This window comes from Grammomys surdaster, unplaced genomic scaffold (assembly GCF_004785775.1).
Source record: "Grammomys surdaster isolate TR1022 unplaced genomic scaffold, NIH_TR_1.0 126531, whole genome shotgun sequence".
NCBI lineage: Eukaryota > Metazoa > Chordata > Mammalia > Rodentia > Muridae > Grammomys > Grammomys surdaster.
The window spans coordinates 8,940,472-8,968,044 of NW_021621323.1; the positions used below are offsets into that span (position 1 = coordinate 8,940,472).

The following is a 27,573-nucleotide window of genomic DNA, read 5'->3' on the forward strand; positions in this document are numbered from 1 at the left end:
GTTTCTCCACAGGACAGGAGCAGACTGACTCTGTGTCTGCTCCAGCTGGGAGGAGCAGGCAGGGGCAGAAGGGCATGATGCCATTTTTAAATCAAGAAAAATCTACGGGGACCTTCAAGTTTACAGTCCACTGCCCAAGGAGTATGGCACAGTTCTTTCCTCTGGAGTCCCCATATCTCTCATACCTCTCACAGAGCAGAAGATATGACTCTGATCCTCATAGAAGTCACCTAGCCTCCAAAAATCTAACAGAAAGTTTAATTTTGCCTACAGTCTTTTTCAGAGTCACCCCTTTGTCCATGTCTACCCCGACCTTGTCCTTGACATATAAAACTGTCAAACTTTGTAAAGGTAGAAAATGAGATTGTCTTAAAAGTGGATTTTGTTTACACCTTGATCCAACACTTAAAGCAATACACTACACACACACACACACACACACACACACACACACTTTGTGAGTAGGAATATTGAGAACAATAAATGCAAAATGAGTAAAGAAAACTGTCATCATTAACCTCAGCTGTCAACACAAATGTAGTCACCTGAGAAGAGGGAACCTCAATAGAATGATTACGTCAGATTGCTCTGCAAGCACGTTGGTGAGGCATGTTCTTAACTGTTATTTGATGCAGAAGGGTCTAGCCTACTGTGGATCTAGGCTATATAAGAAAGGTGCAATGGGGAGGCTCCCAAGAATCAATGAGGTTGACCTTAGCTGTGACTCACAACATTGAGAATATGGAATCTGAAGATGCCACCTCCTATATAGCCAGGCAGGAACCCCAGCAATGCGATAGAGACACCAACCCACCCACAAAACTTTCAACCCCAAATGTATGCTGTCTACAAGTAATGCAGGCACAGGGAATGGAGCAGAGACTGAAGGATGTCCAACTAATAACCAGCCCAACTAGAGACCCATCCCATGGGCAAGCACCAATCTATAACACTACTATTAATGACACTCTGTTATGCTTGCAGACAAGAGCTTAACCTGGCTGTTCTCTGAGAAACTTCACCCAGCAACTGACTCAGAGAGATACAGACAGCCATAGCCAAACAGTGCATGGCGCTTGGGTATTCTTATCTAAGAATAGAAGGAAAGATTCTGGGTCCCAAAGGGAATAGGGACTCCATAGGAAGACAAACAGAGTCAACTAACCTGGACCATTAGGTCTCTCAGAGTCTGAACTACCAACCAAAGAACATATACACATGGACTGATCCTAGGCCTCCCCACACATGTGTAACAGATGTACAGCTTGGTCTTCATGTGGGTCCTGAAAAACTGGAGTGGGGGCTATCCCAAAAGCTGCTGCCTGTATGTGGGATATGTTCTTCTAGCTGTGTTGCCTTGTCTGGCCTCAGTGGAAGAGGAAATACCTAGGCTTGAAGAGACTTGAAGTGTGGGGGATAGGGGGAGTACTCAGAGTGACCCCCACTGTCTCAGAGGAGAAAGGGAGTGGACATAGGGAAAGGACTGTGGGAAGTGGTGACAGGGAAGGGGCAGTGAGAAGGATGTAAAGTAAATAAGTAAAAAAAAAATTAAATAAATAAATAAATAAATAAATATAAATGGTAGCAAGCAAGCCAGAGGAATCCAAGCCAGTACTCCGTGGTCTTGGCTTCAGTTCCTGCCTCCGGGTTCCTGCCTTGAATTCCTGCCTCAACTTCTCTAAATGATGACTGTAACCTATAAGCCAAATAAACTCTTCCCTCTCCATGTTGTCTTTGTTCCGTGTTTTAGCACTGCAACAAAAGCAAATCAGAACAAAACCCAAACGATAGAGTAATTTCTAAATACAAATAGTATCCTATAACACAGTCTGAAGTGAGGAGCCAGTCAGTTCTTGGAGGAGGAGAGTGATAGGTCAAGGTGCTATTTTCTGAAATGAGATTCGTCCTGTGGGATGTGACCGTGCATGCCTATAGGCCCAGCTACTGAGGCCGAGACAAGAGATCATTTGACCTTAGCAAATCCAGGCCAACCTGGGCAACGTGGGGAGAATGTGAAAATTAGGAGGATCAGGAGAAGAACAGTGAGGAGAAAGGGGAGATGGAGAGGGAAGAGAAGGAAAAAACCTCTGTGTGTTTGTTTGTAGCACACTTAAAATCAAGTCTGGCCATCTCACATCAAAATAAATGTAAATTACCTCATGAGGGGCAGAGGCTAGTATTTCCATTGAACTTGCCAAATGAGGACAGATAGTCTGATAGATATGGAAATGGGTCAAAGACCAGGCCAGCCTGAGATACAAAGTGTCTCAAAAACAAAATACACCCAGGCTTGAAGCTGTTGGTGATTTTAATGTGCTCTAGGAATTGTGAAGGAAAAGCAGATAGTGATGTAATGGAGAAGCACACTCTGTACACGTCTCAACAGTCTCTTTATAGTCTCCAAGTTATTCATATATTGTATGTGATGAACACTGAAGTTGTGATGAATAAAGATCATTCTAGTATTTCAAAAATAACTGCAAATACACCAATGGCTAGTATTTACCATAAATCAGAAATTATAAGTAGAATAAGATTTAATACCAGTCTCCTACTTCATACTTTTGTAGACTTTCTCACATGAGGCAACCAGATGGAAATTGGACACCTTCAGGTATTCTGCTATCAAAATGCTAGTTTATTACTCTTGGAAACTAGTGACCAGTCCATCTCCTTGGACTTCTAAGATTCTGGTGTGAGGTTTCAAGTGTTTTCCTTAGAGGGGGGATTGTCTCAGGGTTTACTATTGTGAACAGACACCATGACCAAAGCAACTCTTAAACAACAATTAATTGGGGCTGGCTTTCAGGTTCAGAGGTTTAGTCCCTTGTCATCAAGATGAGAAACTGGCACTGTCCAGGTAGGCATAGTGCAGGGAGAGTTAAGGACTCTATATCTTCATCCAAAGGCAGCTAGAAAAAGACTGCCTCCTATGTGGATAGGAGTTAGGTTTTAAAGCCCAAACCCACAGTGACACACCTACTCCAACAAGGCCACACCTCCAAATAGTTCCACTCCCTGGGCTAGGCATACTCAAACTACCACATTCCATACCCTGGCCCCATAGGCTTGTTCAAGCATAAGTCTATGGGGGGCATACCTAAACATAGCATCATGCGAAATACATTTAGACCAACTTCAAAAGCCCCTATTGTCTATAGCAGCCTCAACAATGTTAAAAGTCCAAACGTGAAAGTATCTTCTGAGATCCATCCCATCATTTAATTGTAATCTCCAAAGCATGACAGAAAACCAGCTGAGCAAACTCCAAACTCTGCATCTCCATGGCTGATGTCAAAGCAGTCTTCAGATCTCCAACTCCTTTTTCATCTTTGTTGACTGCAACAAACTTCTTTTTCCTGGGCTGGTTCCACTCTCCTTCAGCAGCTTTCCTTGGCAGGTGTTCCACGGCTCTGACATCTCTAACATCTTGGGGTCTCCAAGTCAACTTCAGCTTCATAGCTTCTTGTTCCAATGGCTGGGATCCATACACAATCTTCTGGGCTTCTCAAAAGGGCTTGGGAAACTTCAGCTCTGCACTCCTCTGTAGCACTCTGGGCCCTGGTTGACTCCACTACATTGTGGCTGTTGTTCCTGGTGGTCACCCCATGGTATTGGCATCTCTAACATGTTGGGGTTTCTCACTGCAACTAGGCTTCACCAATAGCATCTCATAGGCTCCCTTTCTGGTCCCAAGCCTCCACTTCTGTGCATGGCCCCTTCAGTCCTAGACCTTCAACTGCAATTGAGGCTACATCTTCCATGACCTCTCACAGTGTCAAGCTTCAGCTGTTCTTCATGACCCCTTCATACCTTCAAATCCATACCACCTGTGTGACTCTTATACATTACCAAGTACAGTGGCAGCACAAGGTTCAAGGCACACATGTCTTCCTGTGTGTGTTGACTTGTAGACATATCCATGCTAATGATAGAGATGCTATAACTCCCTGGCCAACTCCTCATCATAGAAAGGAATGTGCTCTTAGGTTGGAATACCTACTAATCCTGTCATGTTAGTCATCAAAGTCTAATTCTAGATTATACTACATGATGGGCGCAATTTACAGCTAATCTAAAAAATATATAGTTTTAAATATTTGACTTAACTTTTTCTATAATTCCTTATGTACACTATAACAGGAGAAACCACATAAATGCATACATTCTTGCAGCTGGGGTTAGTAGAAATGTAGCGAGTACAAACTGTTCTGCAAACAAAACAGTCATCAGAATTCTCATGGTTGTGACCAAATGCCAAATAAACAACCTGTGGTGGAGAGGATTTATTTAGGCCCACAGTTTCTGAAGTATTACTCTAGTACAATAGGAGAAGAGTGGTAGATCAGGGAAGGTCATATCATAGCTGCCAAGAAACAGAGCCAAGCAGTGATTGGCAGGCACTAAGTCAGGAAAGAGCCCCCAAGGACACGTTCCCAGTGACATACTTCCTTCAATCTGTGTCTGCTGCTTTAGAGAGTCTTGACTTTTCTTAAACTGTCCATATACTCACTATCCACTGTCTGTGCTTCTGGGTCCCTGCCCCCCCGGAAGCTGAGGAAGCCTCAGAAGAAAATCAGCAGGCAGAAAGCCGGAGAGTATGATGACAGCTCCTTGCTCCTTGTCTTACTGAAAGAGTCTTTGGTGCTCTGCATGGCTTCACCATGATTCTTTGTGGAGTCCCAAGATTCCAGTCTCCAGCAGCTACTGTTCCCTTCCGAGAGTCCTTACTCTCAAGGTTGCTTAACCCCTTCCCACTTTCGCTAATGTCTTAGCATCCTGCCATCCTTACACCTGCCCTTCTGCCTTCTTCCATGTGAAGATGCAGTAAGAGACAAAGCCCCGGGAGCTCAGGAGACCTCACCAAATACTCACTATACTGTCACTGGGTCTTGAACTTCTAACCTTCCAAAACTGTGGGAAAATACATTTCTTTGTAAATCATCTAGGCTCAGCCTGGCTCTAACAGGAATAATGAGATAAGGCATATCACTTTGATTGAACAGATATGGATTGTTTAAAAGTTATCTCTTTTTTATAACTGAATATATTGGAACACAGGTATTGATGGGGAAATTATGATAAAGATTCTAATTTGCCAGGTAAGCAATTAAGGGTTAACTGTGACAGCTCCTTGGTTAACATTTATCTTTACTGTCTCCAGTGGTTACATTTCCTGAACTAGGTCAAGTTGTTTTTCCTGTTCAATTTGTAATTTGGGACGCTTAAAAGAAAATATTTTTCACTTGTTTAAGGTTGCTAATATTATTTAAAAGGAAATAATGTTGAATAACTCGGCAAGCATGAAATATAGATCACAAAGTAAAATATTTCATTTTAATTCAAAACATTATATCTGGTGTGGTGGCTCAAATAGAAAGGGCCCCCATAGGCTCATGCATTTGAGTGCTTGGTCTTTAGGAAGAGGTGTTACTTGAGAAGGCTAGTTGTTGTATGTGACCTTGTTGGAAGAAGGGAGTCACTGGGGATGGGCTTTGAGGTCAAAAGGCCACGCCAAACCTAGTTCTCTCTCCCTGCTGTCTGCAGATCTGGACGGGGAACTCCCAGCTATTTCTGTAGCACCATGTTTGCCTGAGTGCCACCATGCTTCCCGCCACGATGAGAATGGACTAAGTCTCTGAAATTGTATGCAAACTCCAATTAAATGCTTTCACTGATAAAAGTTGCCATGGATGTGGTGTCTCTTCACAAATAAAACACTGACTAAAACACATGGGGATAGGTAAAATTATAAAATTCACTAAGGAGAAATTAGAACTGAGTATCACTCAACTTGGACAACAACAATTAATTTGTTAGTATAAAAAAATCTACCTTGGCCTCATGAAGGCTGGACGCCCCAGGGGATGGGAATTTGAGGGTGGGGAGGTGGGAGTGGGGGGGTAGGTAGGGGTACATCCTAAGAGAAGCAGGAGGAGGGGTGAGGGGATAGGGGGTTCCTGGGTGGGTGGGAGATGGAGTAAGGGAACAACATATGAAATGTAAATAAAACATCCAATAAAAAATAAAATTAAATTTAAAAAATCTAAAATAAAATATCACTCTCATTTCAAATCAAATTAAGTAATTCAATAATTAATAATAATAATAAATAAATAATTCAATAATAAATAAAATTCAATAATTTCCTTTCAACTTATACTGATATCTGTAACAACCAATCAGGAACCAATGTTAATTTGCTAAAACCTCACCTAATAGCAGCTTGCATATCTACATCTATCAGATGCTTTCTTCCAGTTAACAATTATTTTTCTAACACACACAGACACACACACACACACACACACACACACACACATTTTAGAGGAACTATTTAGAAGCTATTGTAAAAAGTAGAAGCATTTCTCAGATAATAAGGCTGTCAAAGCCCAAGAGAAAGAAAATGGCTCCTTAGAAGTTTCTTTTGAGTGCATCTGGCCTGACACTTGGCCTCTTGGAGATGTAGTTTTCAGAGCTGTGTTTTGAAACACAGATTACTGGGTTCATCTGCCTTTTCTGTAAATGATGGGGCTGAATCAGACTAGGTCTGGTTCTTCCAGCACTTGGAATTTGGGAGAGATGTCCGCTATCATCTCATTCCCTGTACTTGTCCAGGAACCAAAAGCTAGGAAGTCTGAGAAATTAAATAACTTGTCACATATAATCATATTTTCATACTTAGCAACACATTTTGAGATTAAGGATGACAATGAGAAAATGAGACCGAAGATTTCGGTCTCAAAAAAGGCAAACTCTTTCACTACGTGGCCTCCACTACTACAGGGACTAGAACCAGCCCCACGCAGGCGAAAGACTATCAGAGCTGGGTTCTCAGCAGTGCCTGCTCACTTCAGGTTCTGGCTCAGGACCCTGTCACAGGGAACTAAAGGCCGTCCCTCCTCTGTGGTCTTTCTTCTCTGTGGCTGTCCATGCAATTGTGCCTAAGAGGAGAAGAAACTTCCTGAGCATTTACATTGCCCTCGTCTGCCATTCCCTCTTCCTCAGGACAGCACAAACCAGACCAGAATCAGTGAGGCCGTTTTTTCCTCCAGAAATCTGTCAACGATTTAAAATTCACTTGCTTAACATGATATTTTGGACAAATACACCAAAAATGTTTACTACCCAACCCTCTTATTTCTGCCTGCATATTAACATGATTAGAAAATATTTGTGGCTAGATACTCATCAGAAAGTAAACATTTATTCACCTAGCTGTTATTTCCAGAACCATTTCACTATGTTTAAATGGAATTTCCTTCAGCCCACAATAACTCTTATATCGTTTCAAAAAATCTCTGCTGTAATCTTCGTGAGTGTGACAGTGTCAGTTTGAAAGGGACTGGTCAAGAAAAATGTAGTTTCTGTTGGGGAGTAGTCTTCATTTAAAAAATATGTGCTGACTCAAAAATATAATAATAATAATAATAATGACAATCAATAGTGAAGAAGTTACTGTGTGGTAGTCATTATGTCACAATTGTCTGAACAAATATGCTAGTTAGGCAACTATGCATATATATATATATATATACTGATATATGTAGATATATCAGTAAGTGTGTGTTCTCTCAATTTCTGAACAGATATTAAGGTATGGTTAATATTGAGGCAACGAATAGTATCCGCCTAACTAATGACCATTCACTTCTCTTGCCTAAAGGGAGAGATAAGTCTGTGTAGGTCTCTGGGAAGGAGAAGGAGATGGTTGTTATCTGTATCCAATTCCCTTTCCTCCCTGCTTAGAAAGTTGTCACTCAAAAGTGTCCTGTCTAGAGCTATGTAGCTGTGCTAAGACAATGAAACATTGTCTTGTGGACACACTTTTTTTTCTTTTAGATTTATTTATTTGTTATATATGAATACACTGTAGCTGTCATCCGATACACCAGAAGATCTCATTACAGATGGTTGTGAGCCACCATGTGGTTGCTGAGATTTGAACTCAGGACCTCTGGAAGTGCAGTCAGTGCTCTTAACCCCTGAGCCATCTCTCCAGCCCGTGGACACATTTTGAATGGAGCTGGTTTCTTGTTTGTCACTAATCGTGAATTTCATATACACTCACACGTTCAGGAGTTAGCACACAGTTGGTATATTTACCTCTAGGGAGTGGGGCCCAGGGCATGCATGGAAGAACAGTTTACTTTCCTTTGTATTACGTTTGTTGTTTTATTCTTTAATAGTGTGTGTGTGTGTGTGTGTGTGTGTGTGTGTGTGTGTGTGTGTGTGCTGAGGCCAGAGGCTTCAGATCCCCTGTAACCAGAGTTACAGACAATGCAAGTTACTCAACATAGATTCTAAGAATGGAACTCCAGTTCTCTTAAAAACAGTAAATTCTTTAACCACTGAGCCCACTTTCCAGCCCCTACTTTAATTTTTTACACTATATAAATGACACTTTTAAAATGACAAAGCAGAGCTGAAGAGAGAGCTAAGTGATTAAGAGCACCTCTGCTCTTCCAGAGGACTGACGTTCAATTTCCAGCACCCACAGGGCATCTTACAACTGTCTACAACTCCAGTTCTTTGGGATCTAAGGCCCACGTCTTGCCTCTGAGGGCATTATGCATGCAGTGCACAGACATATATGCAGGCAAAGCATGCATCCACATAAAATAAATAATCAAAGTAAAATGGCAAAGCAAATAACTTAAAAATATTACAAATTGAATTTCTGAATAGCTGGCATATTAATTGTGGAAAAGTCAACAGACATAATATTCAAAGAGCTAGACATATACTCAGATAAATAGCTTCCTAAATACATAGCTCATAGCTTTCATGAACATTTATGTCAATACCCACATGTTCTATCATTTGGAATATTTGAGCAGTTAGTTCTTTTTTAAGGACAGGGTTGCTCACTGTAACCCTAAGCTGGCAGCCAACTCATGATGCTTCTGCCTCACCCTCCCCCCCCCCCCCCGCCAAAGTAGCTGGATTACAAGCATCTGCGACTTTTGAGTTTACTATCACATTTTTTCTCCAAGTGAACTGTTCATGAGTTTGGTTTTTTTTTTTTTTTATCTCCTAAGCAGTGCAAATATAAGATTCCTTTCACTAGCTAAGTTTATAGGTGGGAATTTTTAGTATCCATTCTGATTTACAGTGTTCACTTTGTGTCCCTGAGTTTCATTCTGAAATAGAAATGAGAGGGAAGAGCTGGGTCTACTAACTAAGACCATGAGTCAGTAGCTATTTCTACCAGGTAGACTCACTGGCTGGGATGCGGGAGATGGACTGAAGAACCACGAAACATGGGCCAGGAGAGGTCCTTTATCTTTTGACTAGGAGCCACTCTGCTAACATCAATGAACAACTATGAACCCACAAGAAAGGTTATAAACCCCATTCACAACATGCTAGTCTAGCATCCTAGGGATGAGTTATCCTGGGGGATCTATTATTTCCTCCTCATTTCTCCTCAGAGTCCTCCCGTCTTGAGCATCTTGATTCCCCCTACATGGGTTTTAGGAACGGAACAGTTGGCACCTGTCACAACAGCATGGAAAAAATGGCAACCCCAAATAGCAGATGTCCTGGTCCTGATTGGCAATGACAATGGACAGATGCACCAGGATTAACAGTATTGTCTGAAGGATGGTCTTACCTCACAACCTCCCCTGAGAAGCTTCCCAAGCAGGAGTGCTAGAACGAAGACCGCAGTTACTCACTGTGGTTCCAACCCAACATCTACTCCGTCACTAAAACTTGTGTTTTTCTCAGTTCTATGCTCTTTTGATTACTGTGACACTGTCTTCAGGTCTTTACTCTGCCAGTTCCTTTGCACATACTGTCACAGACATCTTCGTTAAAGCCACCTTGTCATTATTCCCTACCTCAGATTTACTGAAACAAATATCTGAATAGATGTAGTTTCAAAAGCCAGTTATCAGGGTTTAGCAAGATGGTTTAGTGGGTAAAGATGCTATGTGGGCCTGATGATCTAAATTTAATCCACAGAACACATATAAAGGTGGGAAGTCACAACCAGCCACACAAAGTTCTCTAATCTTTACACATGTGCCATGGATTGTGTGCTGGTACATGTACATCCTGTGCATACACATACTCAATCGTTGTAAAAGTATTTTTAATTGATCATATGGTCTAGGAAGCTAGCTCAGTTGGTAGAGGGCTGGCAGAGGACCCACAAGTCCCTAAGTTCAGTTTCCAGTACTGCATACACCTGACATGGTGGCTCATGCTCGTACTTCCAGCACTCAGGAGGTAGAGGTAGGAAAATCGAAAGTTCAAGGTGACGCTTAACTCAATGTAGCATGCAGCGAAGCCTGACATCAACCTGAGCTGTGTGAAGCCCCAACTCGCTAACTTAAAAAAAAAAATCATCAGGGGCTGGAGAGATGGCTCAACGGATAAGAGCACTGACTGCTCCTCCAGAGGTCCTGAGTTCAATTCCCAGTATGCATATGGTGGCTCACAACCATCTGTAACGGAATCTGATGCCCTCTTCTGGTGTGTCTGAAGACAGCTACAGTGTACTCATAGATATAAAATAAATAAATCTTTTATTTAAAAAAAAGTCTCAGAAGAGTGAAGCTCAATCACAACTTAAAAACAGTCCTCTTAGAGCTGGAGAGATGGCTCAGTGGTTAAGAGCACTGACTGCTCTTCCAGAGGTCTGGAGTTCAATTCCCAGCAACCACATGGTGGCTCCCAACCATCTGTAATGGGATCCAATGCCCTCTTCTGCTGTATCTAAAGATAGTGACAGTGTACTCATATACATAAAATAAATAAATCTTTTAAAAAAATAATCCTCTTTAGGGAGGGATCCATGGCTCCAGCTATATATGTAGGGGAGGATGGTCCTGTCAGGTACAGGTGGAAGAGGAGATCCTTAGTCCCATGAAGGCTGGAAGCCGTGTGTGGGGGAATTCCAGGGTGGGGAGGTGGAAGTGGGGGGGGGGTAGGTGGGGGCGCATCCTCATAGAAGCAGGAGGAGGGGGGATGGGCTAGGGGGTTCCTGAGTGGGAGGGGGGAAATGGGATAAGGGGATAACATGTGAAATGTAAATAAAATATCCAATAAAAAATGCAAAAAAAATCCTCATCTGAGGACAAATAAAGGAATTTTCCAATGCTTTTCCAGTGCATTCCTTCTCCTATTTTTATCTGTGCATGTAAACAATTGGGTAGCTACATTAAGTAACCACATTAAACTCACTGAGAATACTTAGGCAATTGAATAGCTCCTCTACCTTAAGACACAAATACAAAAACCATGGATTTATTAGCCTTAGAAATATCCTCTTTTGTTAGTAAGAAAAATATTTGTGCAAACACTTCTCATATATCTTCAACATCACTATCTCTCTCATCTTTGGGGCCAGTTTTGGGCTCGTAATGAAAGGTGGATAGCACTTGTCTCTAAGGGAATTCCCTTATAAATAAGGCAACTGGAAGGTCGTAGAGCCTGGCTCAGAGAGAGACCAGGAAGGATAAGGCCAACCTCTGGCTCAGAGGCTTCGTACTGCATTGAGCAAGGCACTTTCTTGCCTGCCCTGTCTTCATAAACTTAGTTATCACCTGTCTTGGTTTTCACTAGTTCAGAGCTGATCTGAGACAAAGACACTCATGGGTCTATTCTTAGCACTCTCTCTTTTTTTTCTCTTATGTGTATGAATATATGATATCTTAGTTAGGGTTTCCATTCTTGTGGAGAAACACATGAGAAAGGCAACTCTTATAAAGGACAGCATTTAATTGGGGCTGGCTTACAGGTTCAGAGTTTCAGTCCATTATCATCAAGGCAAGAGCACAGCAGTGTTCAGGCAGACGTGGTGCTGGAGAAGGGACTGAGAGTTCTACATCTAGTTCTGAAGGGACCCAGGAGAAGACAGGCTTCTACGCAGTTAGGTGGAGGGTCTCAAAGCCCATCCCCATAGTGACATACTTCCTCCAACAAGACCATACCTCTTAATAGTGCCACTTCCTGGGCGGAGCATATTTAAACCACTATGTATGGTGTATACTTGTGCATATGTGTGTTCATATGTATGTATATATACATGTTTAGAGTTACATGCTGAACATGGAGGCCAGTTAATGTTGGAAGCCTTCCTTCATCACTCTCTATCTTATTAACCGAGGCAGCATCTCCCAGTTGAACTCAGGCCCATAAACAGGGTGACTGTAGCTAACAAGCTCAATCCAGTGGGAATCCTCTTGTGCCATCAGCACTTTTATGCACTGAGCAGTCTCCACGTCCCCAGCTCTTAGGTTTTACCCAGTCAGTTGACGGTGACTTTCAAGTCTCCTTCCTCCCATAAGAATGCCTGCAGAACCCCAAAGCATAAAGCAGTGTTCCTTTTAGCAGACCTTTACTTCTCTGTCAGTTGGAGGATATGCAGAAGGCTCTGTGATAGTTTTATGTGAGCACACGACAGTCTACAGTGCCTGTGAGTCCATGTTAGTTAGCATCACCAACTCAGACCTTAGTGGAGCTTACTGCAGAAGGCCCCCTAGAGAACTTCTTATTAGCTACTATTTCCTCTTTAACAGTAGAAAGTGGACTGCCCTAATACTACAGAGGATGCAGTTTGCTAATGATAGAATAAGAACATTTCTATCACTCCACCATGCAAGTACATACACACACACCTCAGAATGAAGTATTTCCATAGTTGTGTAACCGACACGCTTCTGCTGTATGCATCTACAGTCTGTGAAATCACTACAGCACAGGGTACGGTGGACAGAGCACCCTGCACGGGGCTTTGGAAAGAGTCAAACCAAGGCTATTACCTAGTCTCTCCTTGGCTAGTGACCTGGGTAACTTACTGAACCTCGCTGGGTTCCAGATCTCTCCTCTGAAGGCCAGGGGTGATGCTGAACCTCCAACAGTGTGGTTTTTCCTGAAAATGAACTGCAAGCTCTGCTCAGGTTCCCAATCTCCTTTTCCTCTTTCCAAGTAAAGGTCAGGGGAGTGGGTGCCTAGTGTTACTGTTCAGTCAGATCCTTTTTCAGCCCTCCGGAAAAATGTCTTTCCTAAGAAATCACAATTGAATACAGAATGAGATGTCTTCAACAGTGAGGGCAACATAAGACACAGTTCTCTTTAGCTGAAGATGACAGCCACTAAGTAATCCATGGACACTAGATGTGAAGGATGCAAACATAAATCACTTCCAGGGTGATACAGGGGCATTGGCTGGACTTCAGACAGATCAATCACACACGCCTCAAACACAGACTACAAAGGCAAAGTAACGGATAGGATTCATTTCAAACCTTATCTGAGATACTTTCTTTAAAACGATAGCTTTAAACCTTTCAGAAAACATTTCCAATTGCACACTCGCATAAATTATTTCTCCACTATAATATGATAAACAACCATTTATTTAAAAAAGCGGATGCAGTTGTTTTAATATTTAAAAGATTTCACATTTTATGGTTTATTGAAAAAGATGAAAGGATTCTTCAACTTTTACTTTAGAAAAAAAATCCAAGTTTTATTCAAGTTCAAAAATGTTATTTTAATGAAACTCTTTGTTCCAGAGATGAATTCTAATCCTGAAGAGGTGATCTTGGGATGTGCGAGTCAATCCAGCTGCCTACATTCCTTGACTCCACTGAGGCCTCTAAAATGGGACAGGCCAGGCCTGAGCACAAAGCTTTTGCTCTGCTTCAGGACAATGACGGCAGCAGGAGCTGCTTCTCTAGGAATTTTTTGTTGCTTTTGGTTTTGATACAAAGCCCAACTGGCCTTGAAGTGGCCCCCACCTCCCAAGCAACGGAAGTACAGGCCCACAGGTGTGTACTGCCACGCCTGCCACACTTGACTGGTTTGTTTCTTGTTCGTTTGGTTGGTTGGTTTCGCTTTGCTTTTTGTTGCCCAGTGTGGTCTAGAACTTCCTACCTCAAGTAGTCCTTCTGCTTCAACCTCCCAAGTAACTGAAACTGAATACCTATGCCACTGCCTGGCTTCTAGAAACTTCCTGAACTAGATCCATTCTCATTTACAGCAAATGCAGAAGTAAAGGTATCATAGGAAACGTGTAAAGTGGTCTCTCCACTGAGAGTTCTGACATTTTTCACATTGTCTTCATTAGGGCACATCACAGTAAAGAGGCATCATGGGTTGAGGGCTGACAGCATGGCTAAGTGAGTTAAAGGTGCCTACCCCAAAGCCTGGTGACAAGAGTTTGATCCCTGGGACCTGAAAGGGACAAAGGGACAGCAGATTCCTGCAAATTGCCCTCTGACCCTCACAGACACAGGGCCCCTGTCAGGAGTGCCACTTAATTAAATAAGTAAATTAATTGAAACGAAAATAAATGAAGCCACGGGTTGATAGTTGTTCCCAGCATAAGTACTAACCTACCATTCTCTACAAAATGAGTCACATCCTGTGACTTTTAAATACAAAATTTATCAGCATTTGACCTGAAAACCTTTGCTTAACTTTTAAATGTACTAAAATTTTGTTTCAATGTTAGCATTTTACATAATTAATGAAAAGAAAGTTATGAACTTAAAACTCAGTGGGGCTGGAGATGGCTTAGCGGTCAAGAACATTTGCAGAGGACCTGTGTTCAGGTCTGTTTCCACACAGTAGCTCACAACTGCTTGTAACTCCAGGGGATTTCATGCCCCCTTCTTGCCTCTTTGGGCACCAGAAACTCATGTGGTGCACAGACTCATAAACACTCAGGCACACATTTACACAAAATCAATACTTTAATAACTTAATGGTGAATTATTCACAGATACAGCAAATATCACTCTTACTGTGTCCAGTTTTTCCCAGTGCCTCGGTATATGAATGTGTCCGGTGTACTTGTTTTCCTGATATTCTCACACATGGTGCCCAGTTCACAGCACTCTAGATACACGTTAGGTTTCTCCTCAGTTTACTTTTCTAGACTTCCCTCACCTAAGTAGACTCAGGCTTGAGTTCTTTCCATGGTAAAACCAAATAAACTCAATCCTCTCTGATCAGGCACCTGCCTGTGAACCAGGCAAAGCTGATTGTTTTTATCTGGAGAGCTGGAGCCACCCTTTTGGATGGTAATGTGACTAGACACATCTCCAAGGCCCAGAAGAATGAGAGTGACTGGAGGCCGAGCCTAGAAGGGCCATGAGGACAGCTAGTCTGAAGACTGGATAAAGTAGAGACAATAGAAAAAACATGTAGCCCCAGAGAAAGAAATGCCAGTTTCTGGGGACTCTTCCATTTCCAACTCTTATTCTTCACGATCCTGACTCCCCTCTGGCAGTCCAAAGGGAGCAGCAGAATGAGTAAGTTTCCTTTAAGTAGTCATCATGAGCTTGCTTCGATCAGATACGGCTAAGAAGGAAGCCGTTGAGTGTTAAAAATTCTACACGCCTAATGGGAACCATAGCAAGGGAGCATTTGGTGATGACATCTTCCTTGAAATATTTCATTGCAAGATTTGTGTTCATGCCGCTGGGTCTGCCGACATTTAAGCTTGATGTTAATTACACTATCAACTTAGATATATACTGCCTCAGAGAAAGTCAGACCATCATATTCTCCAATTCAATTCCTCCGTAGAAAATGAGTTGCAAAATTTACGACTCACTTTATGCGTTCCCTATTCTCCGGTGCTCCATTTTCCTTGATAAAGAAGAGGGACCGGCACTGTGTGGCTCTGCCTTCTCTTTGGCGTTGGTTAGCATTTACTGTCTTTTTATTTTTCTTTTTTGCTGGTCTTTTAACAAACTCTGCTTGGCAATATCTGACAGCTTTAGCGTCTCTGTCAAGTCTCAGCTAGTTTGAGGCCCAACATAAAACTCTTTGTGATACACCCCTGGTTTCTTTATCACTCCATCTACATATAGGGCAAAGTAAAATAAGATGAACTGAACGGGGTGGTATACTTTCTTTTCCTTCTGCTGTGATAAAACACCCTGACAAGAATGACACAGGGAGAAAGGATTTATTCTGGCTCAAAGTTCAAAAGTACAGTCCATGAGGTCGGCGAAGCCAAGTTGGTAGAAGCTTGAAGCAACTCTTCTTCTGACATCCACAATCAGGAAGCAAAGACCATGAATGCATGCCTCTGCTCAGCTTGCTTGCTCCATTATATAGTTCACAATCCCAGCCTGGAGATGGTGTCACCCACTCACGGTGTGGTGTGTGGATCTTCCCACCTGAATTAGTGTCATGAAGACAATCCCCCGTGGGCACACCCAGAAGCCCATCTCCCAGGTAGTCCTAAATACTACTACTTTGACAATTCTCACAACTATAACAGAGTGTAGAAAAGAGTTTGTTTCAGAGGTAGGAGAGTTGCAGGAGACTTAGGCTCTTGCATAGTTGCTTGCAGAACGTTATTCAGGAGACCTGTCCAGCCTGTTCTGACCTTTGCATTAGTGAAAAGAATTTTTACTGTGGGTCCGAGGATAGTATGTTACAGAAGGTAGGGACCATCACCATGCCTGGCTCTGAGATACTAAACATGTCTTATAAACATGGAACAATCTTCCCTTTTTTTATAAGTAAGCAAGATAACTGTTTTTAAATTTGTGAGTAAAAAAACACCTGTGACACAAAGAGAGGCTGAGGAGCAGGAAACGATAGAACACTATCTTAGAGCCCTGAAGCTGCTTTATAATTTATTGTTCAGTGTTTCCAGCCACTTCAATGATTCCAGCTAAATTCAAGTAGAATCCAAAGGATATCAAGTAAAACCTTCCATTACCTTCGCAAAATTATTTGAAAATGGATGAGAAATACTCAAAATTTAAATAACCGTGTCTGAAGTGTTTTTTTTCCCTCATGTGTTATATTAGCTAAGAGAGTCATACTTTGGTTTACAAGGAGAAAACTAACATAAAAATTGGAATTATTAAATGTTAATGGTTTCATTATAATTTAATGCTTATATACGTATATATTCATATTACTAATTTTTTAAACTAAGTAGCTTATAGAATATTATTTTCCCGCAATTTTGTTTTTGTCTTGAGACAGGATCTCATTAGTGGCCTGAATTCTACTGAATTCATTGACTCAAGCAATTCTCTTACCTCAGTTTCCTCAGTCATGAGAACCACACATATGTGCCATGACATCAAACTGCAATAGATTCATTTTATTTCAAAGATTCTTTTTTTTATTTGTGGGGTGTGTGTATGTGTGATGTATATGTATGTGTGCCTGTCTGTCTATCTGTCTGTTTGTCTGTCTGTCTATGTATGCTGAGTATGCACAGGTTCTTGCAGAGGTCAGAAGAGGGCACTGGAGCCCTGGCAGTGGAGTTGGAGGCAGTGGTTGGGAGCCACCAGATATGTGTCCTGGGACTAGAACTCAGTTGTCTGGAAGAGTATCAAGCCATTTTGTTTGTTGAATCCTTCCTCCACCCTTTCCAGTCCCTACAGAACATTAGCTCATTTTGTCTGGTTACATAATCATGTCATTATTGAGGTTTGGAATTTTGTTATATATTATAATGCTAAGTACTGGTCCCCAAGACCTGGTTGCCTCCAGGAACAAGAGAATCTGCACCTGCACCCAAGTGATGCTATGTAACTTTGCCCCCAAGGTTATCCCTGAGGGGTGAATAAAGATGCCTACAGCCTATAGCGGGGCAAAGGAGTGATAGGCGAGGTTTGGGTTCCCAGGCTGGAGCTTGTGGTCAGATCAGAGAACATGAGGAGGGGAGAGAGAGAAGGTAGGGAGAGAAGATGTCACGGATTAGGTAAGTCATGAAAACACGGCCTTGAGGGCTGGCCAATTGGAGATAAGAGGTGCCCAGATGGAACATGCGTGGCAAGTTATAACAGGGAGTTATTGATGGGCAAGTCGATTCTAATAGCTTAGAGGGTAGATATCTGCCCAGCTCTGGTGCATTAAAGGCTTGTTATAAATACAATTTGTGTTTCTTTTATCTGGGAATTAAATGATAAAAGTTGGGGTAGAAACCCTTGACTGAGCTGAAATAATTATTACAACATGTCATTTATGGTTCAAATAAGAGAAAATGGCTTCATGCCCTCAAAACATATTTTTGCCTAATTTTATCAAACTCCCAGAATTAAAACAAAGACAAAAGCCTGTTCCTTCACTTTTCCTTAACATTTTAAGAATTTTCCCAGTACTTCACTATTATATAGTATTTTTGCCTTAGTTTGAGATGTTCAAATGCATATCTATTCTACAAATAATTAAAAAAAAAACTATTTTAACTTCCTTAAAATGGCTTCTTTAGATATGTCCCTAGACTATATTTGCTATCCATCGGTTCAGGGCTTTAGCCTGGGTGCTTAGATCTGAGATTAGGTGTACATGGGGGAAAGTTTTTCTATCATGTCTGGATATCAATGTTTTTAAACACTTCTGTTTTTATTGTTTGTGTTCATGTATGCCATTGCACACATATGGAAGCCAAATGACAGCTCCGAGGAGCTGATTCTCTCTCCCACCGCATCAAGGTACAGATGTATTAAGTACAGATGTTAAAAAAAAAATGAGGTTGTTCGTGTAACTTTCTGTTCGTTATTGCTTTTGGTAAGGCATCGGAAGAAAGTAAAGTTCAGCTCAGAACTGAGCGCTTTATAAGCAAAAATAAAAGGAAGTGGGAATGTCTAGAAGTCGGAGGTCTGTGAGATTGAAGAGTTACTTTTATGCCTCAAATGTTAATGGAGATAAGAGGATGGTGAAAGTCAGGGTGTTGTCCACCCGAACAGCTTTTGTGTGTCTGCTGGTCTCAAGGTGGCCTTGTAAAGACAAGAGAAGAAGGTATGGATGGAAGGAAGAAACGAACTAAAGCTTAGAGACTAGGCCTAGAATCCGTGTTAGCTCCGGTTATCTGCGCGAGAGATAGACTGGGAGCAACTAGATCCCAAGCTTATGGGGGTTTAAGGAAGCCTAGTTACCACAGAAACCATGAGACTGGCCTGAAAACGTCTGTCTCTGAATTCCTTAAAGCAACGAAGGCTTGAGCCTTCAAAACGGTGCCAGTTGAAAGAGATCTGTGAGTGAAGAGTCCCCAATGAGGGGACGCACTGCCGCGGTGAGTTCCGGTGTGGCTAGGGCTGCTCGTGGGCAAAGTGGATTCAAGGGAAGCAGGCTAACCCTCCTGCCTGACCAAGGCCTTTCTTTTATTGCCAGAACGGCCACGCCATTCTTCCCTCTGGGTTGTGAAGACACCAGTGTAGCAGCGGCTTGTGTTCATCCCCTTCGGTGGCCTTTACGCAGTCGTAAACTCAGAGCCTGGGGCACCTCACTGGAGCTGGGGCAGTGGAGTATTGGCTTGATCAATGCGTTTCTTGACACTGGTCATCAGCAGTCACTTCAGACCTGGATGGAACATGAAGCGGTGCTGGACACTATCCTTCGGCGCCTCTCTCCCTCACTTTAATTTCTCTGTTCAGAAGCCACCTCTCCAGTGGCTACCAAACCACTGCAATAAACCCGCAGTCCTCCACCTTCCTTCAGCCTCTTTGAATCCCGCTGTCTTCACCAAACCCACGGTCCAACCTCTTCGCATCCTGCTCTATTCACTGGACTATAAACTCTCTCAGGGGCAGCCTTGATCTTGTCTCCAGCTGAAATCTTAGTACCTAGAAATGGCTGTTTGTAGACGCCATGATGAATATTTGTTGGGATAAAAGGACTAAATGAAGCACCTATAATTTCTGGAGGTTGAAAGTTAGTGATTTGATTCTCAGTCATTCCTATCACTGTGCCACCAATGGCAGATATTTATTTGTATGTGTGAAAACTGGGATTACTCCTTGTAAGATATCATTATGCGACAGGAAACCTAACCAAAGGTTTGTCCTACAGGGTAAGTGCAGTTACTGCTAAAGGCAGGACATTTGATCTCATTCTTGCTGGTGTGTTTTAAGGCTGAAATGGAGGCTGGGGCAGAGGATTAACCTCAATGGTAGAATACTTGCCTAGTATGCATGAAACCTTGGATTTAATCTCCAACACTGAACAAACAAGAGTGATCTAGAAGATGAAGCAACACGAGAATCCTGTTGCTTTTTTTTTTTTCATTTCAATTGAGAGACCAAATCTTTTCCGTTCCATCTTAGAAAACATGACTTAAGGTTAAACTCAAGTTAACTAGCAGGCTGGTACCTAGTACCAGTTTCCAGGCTATCTCCCAACAAGACCAGTGTCTAACACCAGTTTCCAGGTTACCCTTCCCCCAACAAAACCTGTGGCTAGCACCAGTTTCCAGGTTATTCCCAAAAAATCTGCACCTCCAGGTTACAAGCCTGCCCCCTGACACTTCACTTCCTTACAACAAACTAATCAGGAAGAAAACAGAAGTTAAGTTTATGGGTTAGCTCCCAACACCAGCCAAATATGTTAAACCATAATGCCCCCGAATCAGATGTGTACCAGGCTAGATACCTGCTTTGTGCCTCTATAAATACTTGCCTGAAACTGGGCTCAGGTCCTCCTCCCATTTTTCGTCAGAGACGGAGGAGGTGTGGCCCAAGCTCGAGCTTGAATAAAGAGACTCTAGTGTGATTGCATCAGAATCGGCTCCTTGGTGGTCTTTTGGGGTTCATGAATGTTTTCGGGCACAACACAATCACTGGTGTTCATTAATTTTAACACAATGGCCTGATACACCATGGATATCCTTTATGGTCTCCTCACGCCATGACACAACAGACTGACACACCATCCACTTCCTCAAGGCAGGAGCTAATGTACACCAGGCAGTATCCAGATCCCACCCCCCACGACCTATTTAAGCCTTGTGCCAGTCAGCATGCTGAGCACCCAGGATGTACTGACAGGAAACGTATTACCTTTGGCTTCCTGTTGACTAGAAAGACCTAATGTGGCAAAGAGGCAATTACAACATAATTTACCAAGAGCTGCTCTTGGAGACATGTAATATTATAGAAGTCCATATAATAATATTATAGAAGACAAGCCAAAAAAAAAGTATGTGAGCATGAACCCAGAAGTATAAGTGGAGATTGTTCAAGTGAAGGACTATAGAGGACTTTCTTGAGAAGTGTGGAGACACCATCTTATTTCCTCCTATCACTCTTCTCCCCTCTTCTGAATTTATTCTCTAGCCTGTAGGTTAACTTAAATATCCACTGTACCAATAGAGGTCATTCAGGAATCCAACAGGAGTCAATAAGCAATGCCAGCCACCAAGGAGTGGCCAGTGAGGTCTGGCAACACGCCTACATTACATTGACAAACATTTGACTTTTCTACAGAAAAAATATTTTGACTCTTAGATTTGTTTTGGGGGTGGGGGGCTTTGTTAGAAGCATCTGAAATGGATGACACCAAGCTGTTTGCCTAAAACTGTGTCCCAAGCCTGAACTGGCAGGGAAAATTTTCTGAGATTAAAATAGAAACTTGTTTTGCTAACAGAAGCAACTTGGAAATCAAAGAACCATTATTTTTCCCTTTCTTGCAGAAAATTCCTGTTTTTACACATACTGATAACTCAGGATAGTGTAACCAAACTGGCACAGAACTTTTCATTAACAATTTGAAGTAGGAGAGAGAGACCTCAAAACGATGAGAACGGAGTGACATTTGAATGTAGGACCTACTATGTGCCGGACAATGGTGTAGGCACTAAACAAAGATAGACCTTCTTAGAGACTTTACATTTCAGCAGAAAGAAGACATAGATAAACAAATTATGCTGTAACAGAGACCAGCACAGTGGGGGAAAGGCAAAGTATAGTGGGACGTGACACCAGAGGGGAAGATGAGAGTTTTAAATAGTATTCATATTTGGCTTTTCGGGTGATTTTTGAGCAAGAAAGTAAGATTTAGCAGTACAGTCAATGTCTGTACTGAATGGTCATGCCTAGAGGGTGCCAGGCCAGGAGACCACGGAAAGAGGGGACAGGACAGCCAACCACTGGAGGTATGGTTTAAGGCCAGGAATGATTTAAGTTCGAACGTATATTTTATGAAAATCATGCTTTTTCAGTCCTTCGGTATAATGCTTCTCACTCTGCAACAATAGCACAGTTACTACTTCAAATGGTTCCAAAAAGGTCTCCTCAAGAACCAGCTATGCCACAAGCTGTCTAAGTGGTAACTAACTTTCCTTCTTCTGGGGCGGGGCACCTGCCCTACCCATGGGGTGCGCGGAGTGGAGCTGCGGGAGACAGAGTTTCCACGTTTCTTCTTCAAAATGCGATCTGAGAGCCGAACCCTTTTTTCAGTTAAAAGGCGCAGGGCTATTCCAGCTCTGTGGGAGGAAAGGTTGGGTTCTCTCCTGTACCCCGCCTGTGTGTGTGTGTGTATGTGGGGGGCACCTGTCTACCCGACAGAATGCGTACATCCACCTCCACCCCCACTGTCGCCCCAGCCTCAGGCGGTTAGGCTCACCCTTTCAGGCAGGTCACCCGGCACGCCCTCTTCCTAGCTCAGCTTAGCAACTTTTCTCGCAGCCCGGGGCAAGCGCCACCCGTGGCAGAAGCTGCCTGCGCGCCGCATCCCCGCCCCTGAGCCGCCCCTGCCCCGGGGGCCTCGGGAGGGGCGAGCCCCGGCGCGCGCCCAGGGCACCAGGGCGGCGGGGCAGGGAGGGCGGCGGGCTGAGCGGCGCGTCCCTCCCGCCTCGCTCCTCCCCGCGGGCGGCGCGGCTCCCGCCGCAGCGCCTCCCCTCGCCAGGAGGGAGCCGGAGGGGCTCTGCCAGCCCGCCGCAGACCTGCCCGGCTGCGCGCCGCGCCCTGTGCGTCCCAGTAGCCGCGGGTGCCCCGCCGAAGGTGGCCGGGAGATCCCGGGACGCGCAGCTTCCCGCAACCCCCCAGCGCCCCCGCGTCCTGGTCCGCCGGCATGGCTGTGCTCCTAGCGGCGGTGCTCGCGTCCTCGCTCTACCTGCAGGTGGCCGCCGACTTCGACGGGAGGTGAGGCGGGTCCCGGGCGCCCTCCCCTTCCCGTAGGGACCTCGAGTCGCGCAGTCCGGCTCGGGGCTGGGGAGAGAGAGGCTCGTGCCCCGTGTGCCGTGAGCGCGGGCAGGCGCCGGGACACAGGTGATGCGTGGAGCGTCCCTGTAGCTCGCGGCCAGTGAGCAGGGTGGACTGTGTCCGGAGGGGAAACTTGCAGGTGACCGGGCGGTTCGACAAAGGGTGGCGGCGAAGACCGGACTTGGAACAAATGGCACCGGAGGGCTCCCGGTTTGCCGTTTGTTTTCTGAGGGCCGGGGGCGGGGGGGTCCACAAGCTCAACAGGAGTACTGAGAGGAGGCGCTCGGGTGTGTGTGTGTGTGTGTGTGTGTGCGTGTGTGTGTGTGTGTGTGTGTGTGTGTGTGTGCGTGTACCACACGGCACCGCTCAGACCTGGCGGGCCTGACTATTGCGTGCTCTGACAGGTCCCAACAACCTCCGTCAGGGTCTCCGTTGTCACTCAGCTTGTCCCCGTCCCCCCCCACTCCCCAAGGCAGCGCGCCACGCGATCTTCCCGGAGATCCCGGGCTCTGCATGAGGGTCCTTCCCTTCAGTCTCCACCGAAGGCCTCAGCTGGGATAGGTTTCCCGCTGGCTCACACCACCACCCACCCCTGTCCCCATCCCTCAGAGCTTGTCCCAGTGCTGCCTTGAAGATGCCGCACCTGTTTTACCTGCAATCTTGGAACGAATCAATTCCAGGATTGATTGGCTTTCTGTCCCTGGAGGGGACCAGGGGAAAAGCCACGGAGCGCGGAAGAAAAAAGCACCGCTCCCGGTTCACCACCTGGTCGGAGGAAATAGAAGTTGGGGTTGTTTTGTACTTCGGGCCTGAGGGTAAAGCGAAGATGAATTGAAAAGATAAAGAGTTTAAAGAAAAGTGGAAAGCAGCCAGAGGCTAAGTCTTTTATTTTCCAAAAGCAATTCTTTGCCCACATTTGGATATGTGGTGCTTTACTTTGGGGCACACACACTTACAAAGAAGCACACAACACACTTGTAATGTATGATAGCTTTTAAAAGGCGTCCAAAACAGCCCGATTTAGGTGTCCAGAAAATCTGGTAGGTGTGAATCTAAGCAGGATAACAGTCACAGGTGTTAAGTGTGATCTGATGCATAAATCTGCATCTTAAACTTGCGGTCTCTTTGGGTATACTTTACATTAGAGAGGGAAAGAATGTGAATTGCTGACGCAGACAGCTTGTAAAACGTAAGGACACTTGAGACACTCTCCACGGTCTGTTTTTCAGCTTCTCTTAAGGCAGTGGTGGGTGGGAGGAGGCAGTTGTGTAGAAAGAGCTTGGTTGCATTTGATTTTTGAATAACCTCCTCTTCTTGCCCACTTCCTTATCTGCCCTTTATAGGAAGCACACATTTCTTTCTGCTTTGACAGATCTGTTATTCAGCAGGTTTCAGCGTATGGGTGTATTAGTTAAAACTGCCCCCCAACCCCGCCCCGCTCCCAACAGCTGTGAGTCTGGCTAATCTGTTTTACTCCAAGCTTTCAGAAACCATTCCATGAAAGCCTGAGCGTTCTTGCTTGCAACTGACGCTGTTTCTTCTCCCTACTCCTGTGGGCTGGGTGTGTGTACATTTAACTTTACAATTAGAAATTAGATCATTGTAGAACTATTACTGAGAAGGTGTTTTATCCTCAAATTCCTGCAGGCGGTAAGGAGTTTGTAGAAAATTACTTGATGTGGTGTAAGTTTTTTTTTTATTCTAAATAAAACAAAGAGGAAATTATTTTAAATCTCAAGGGTCTTTATTTATTTGAAATACTGTGTTTGTTTGGTAGGTGGCCCAGGCAAATAGTATCTTCAATTGGCCTATGTCGTTATGGAGGCAGGATTGACTGCTGCTGGGGCTGGGCTCGCCAGTCCTGGGGACAGTGTCAACGTGAGTATTGGGGCTGGAGGCCCCTGTTCCCTGGGGGTGGAGGGGGTGGGGGTATATCTTTTAGCCGTGGTTCTAGACTTTACTCTGAACGTTGGAGGGCTTGCCATTACTGAATAACCCTTAGCCGTGCAGATGTGACCCAAATCTTTACCCTGCCCCTTTCCAACCAGAGGCACCTGTGTCACAGTGCCAGCTTTGCCATTTACAGAGAGCCACTTACTGTGTTGTCCACTGTATTTTATTAGTTTATGTGTATGGGTATTTTGATTGCATGTATGTGTACCACTTGAGTACCTGGTGCTGGAAGGTAGCCTGAAACTGTTACAGATGGTTGTGAGCCAACATGTTGGTGCTAGGAATTGAACCCAGGTCCTCTCGAAGAACACCAGTGCTCTTAACCACCGAGCCATCTCTCCAGCCTCGGTCTCCACACTTAAACTTTTGTTTTCAGTTCCTTCCTTTGCTCCGAGCTCTGAGATGACGGTGAGATAGTGAGTCTAGACAATATTTACACTAAATAAACTGGGAACTTAAGAATCCCTGTAAAACCTCCACCAGCGCTGTTGTGTAAGGTGCTATTTGCCATCTTCAAGCCTCTTCTTTTTCTTCTTTACTTTCGTGCTTTCTTTTTTAAAGATTTATGTCTATTTGTGCTCTATCAACATTTACACTTTTGTGCCAGAAGAGGGCATTAGATCCCATTACAGATGGTTGTGAGACACGATGCGGTTGCTGGGAACTGAACTCAGGACCTCTGGAAGAGCATCCAGTGCTCTTAACCGCTGAGTCATCGCTTCGGTCCCTTCCAGTCTTTTCTTATGAAGAGAAGTTATACTGACATCTACATGGGCCAACCTACAGTGTCATAGGAAACATCTGGAAAACATCATTTATAAATTCCATAATTGTTCAAAATCATATACAGTAGGTGTCAAATCAGAACACTGAGTTCTATTTTATTCATGATCAAAATAGATAATTTAATGATACAATTCCTAGTCACAAACAAAAATTTGAGTGATTTAACACATTTCTCAGATTGTATTTAGATCTGGATCTCAAAAATTTATCCTAGTCTTCCTGTTTTCCCCTCTCCCTCCAAAAAGAGACACATCCCACCCCAAATGATCAAGTAACTTTCTGAGGCATCTGTTGAGATGGTGGGGACTGAGGTGGGCTCCACAATGGGACTTCCGCCTTGTCAGTCATGAAGTGTCATAGAGAAGGAGGATTGTAAAGGCCAGAGAGCAATGGAGGGGCCTGGCCCATTGATGGAGTGGCTGACTGAGGAATCGAAAAGATGAAGAGTTCCCTCAGCTGTTACCAATAATCTGCTGATGTTTAACGTGTTCGAGGAAAGAGAGTGATTACCACAGGTTGGTTAGTGAACACTCAGGCTGCTGTCGTTGGTTGAGGACAGGCAGGGAAGGGAACTAGTGATTAGCTCCTTACTACTTGTGAACACTGGCCCTTGCTCATTCGGACCTTTGCCTCCTGCTTACGAGAGAGATGGAGTTTCTAGTTTCTAGCACACGGAAGGACCAGGCAATGTTGTTGGCTTTTATTGGTTAGTCAGTTCAGCTTTGTTTCCAAGGGAAAATGGTCCAAAACAGGGTTGGCACCTAGTAGAAAGTCCCCTTCTGCCAAACACATGACAGCGTTAGAAATACTGGCAGTCAGGGGTTACCAGATATAAAGGTTGGTGAGCCACCAGGCAAGTTACAAGAAAGTAAAGAGATGATGGACCTTCTCTCTCGGCCCAATGGGGAAACAATCCATCCCAGATGAAAACATGGCCAGCCTCTTTGCAGGAAGGAGCTCGTCTTTTCTGCTGTAACTTTTAGGAAACGGGCAAATTGAACTCTGAAGAGCCTCGAGGTCCACGCAGGCCCAGCCCTACTCAGGTCAAGGAGGCATGCCCTGGCAGAATGCCCTGTGCAGCAGTGGGCCACGCCTTCACACCTGCCCTGGAGGCAGAGATTAGGAGAATGTAGGTTCAATGCCAGGTATGTCGAAATAATTCTAGGGTAAAAACCCCTGGGCTCCTGAGAGGTCCTACTTCGGAATTCCCCAAGCAACACTAGAAGCTATTCTATTTTTCTGTAATTAAAATTTCTCAAGTATGCACTGGCTCAGCAAATCTACATCTGAACAAGTTTGGAGGCCCTTTAAAGTTACAGTGTATAATGAAATGTAATTATCCAAGAGATTTCCCAGACTTTTCTGTATCCCATGTCTTTCCTAACAGACTGGGGACACTGTCAGCTTCAAACCTTCATTTTGTTGCTACAAGAATGCAAAGTAGTGACATCAGTATTTCCTTTCCCTTCTTTGTTGTTCCCGAGGATGTGAGGAAAGCATAACAGAGAAACCGAAGATGGAAATGGTCACATTCCCAGTGTGTGTTAGACTGTCTTGCACACGTCACAGTTCACCTGAGGTGTGGTGAAGTTGGGGAGCTGCATATCTGAGGGGGAACATAGACTTTAAATTCCACCTTGGCCTTCTTGACTGTGTGACTTTGGCTGAGCAATTCATCCAGTTCCTATGCTTCATTTTCTCTTATCTCTAAAATCATTCTGAAGCAACATGAACCTTAACAACACAGAACCCTAAAAATGAGTTATTTTTAAAGCACAGAGAACCACTATTCCTGGCCTGAGCAAATGCTACAGTTGTACTTGGTCATGTTCAATTATGACTACAGCACTGGAGGGCACAGGAAGGGCATATCTCTCTCTCTCTCTCTCTCTCTCTCTCTCTCTCTCTCTCTCTCTCT

General features: G+C 43.9%; 1 protein-coding gene and 1 long non-coding RNA gene across 6 annotated transcripts in view; one reads left to right on the forward strand and one right to left on the reverse strand.

Annotated features, from left to right (window-relative positions):
• The window catches only part of LOC114614882, a 38,770-nt gene extending 16,327 nt beyond the window's left edge, over positions 1-22,443 (reverse strand). For both annotated transcript variants that reach the window (XR_003710395.1, XR_003710394.1), the window contains exon 1: positions 22,339-22,443. This is a non-coding gene — a long non-coding RNA (uncharacterized LOC114614882). The remainder of the gene's footprint in view (positions 1-22,338) is intronic.
• Positions 22,444-22,757: 314 nt separating this feature from the next.
• Positions 22,758-27,573, forward strand: part of Npnt (nephronectin) — a 66,399-nt gene continuing 61,583 nt past the window's right edge. For 3 of the 4 annotated variants that reach the window (XM_028760354.1, XM_028760357.1, XM_028760355.1), the window contains exons 1-2: positions 22,758-22,856; positions 24,694-24,794. In XM_028760354.1, coding sequence (XP_028616187.1) covers positions 22,786-22,856; positions 24,694-24,794 — 172 coding nt within the window. In that variant the 5' untranslated portion in view covers positions 22,758-22,785. The remainder of the gene's footprint in view (positions 22,857-24,693; positions 24,795-27,573) is intronic. The other variant, XM_028760358.1, reaches the window with a different exon arrangement.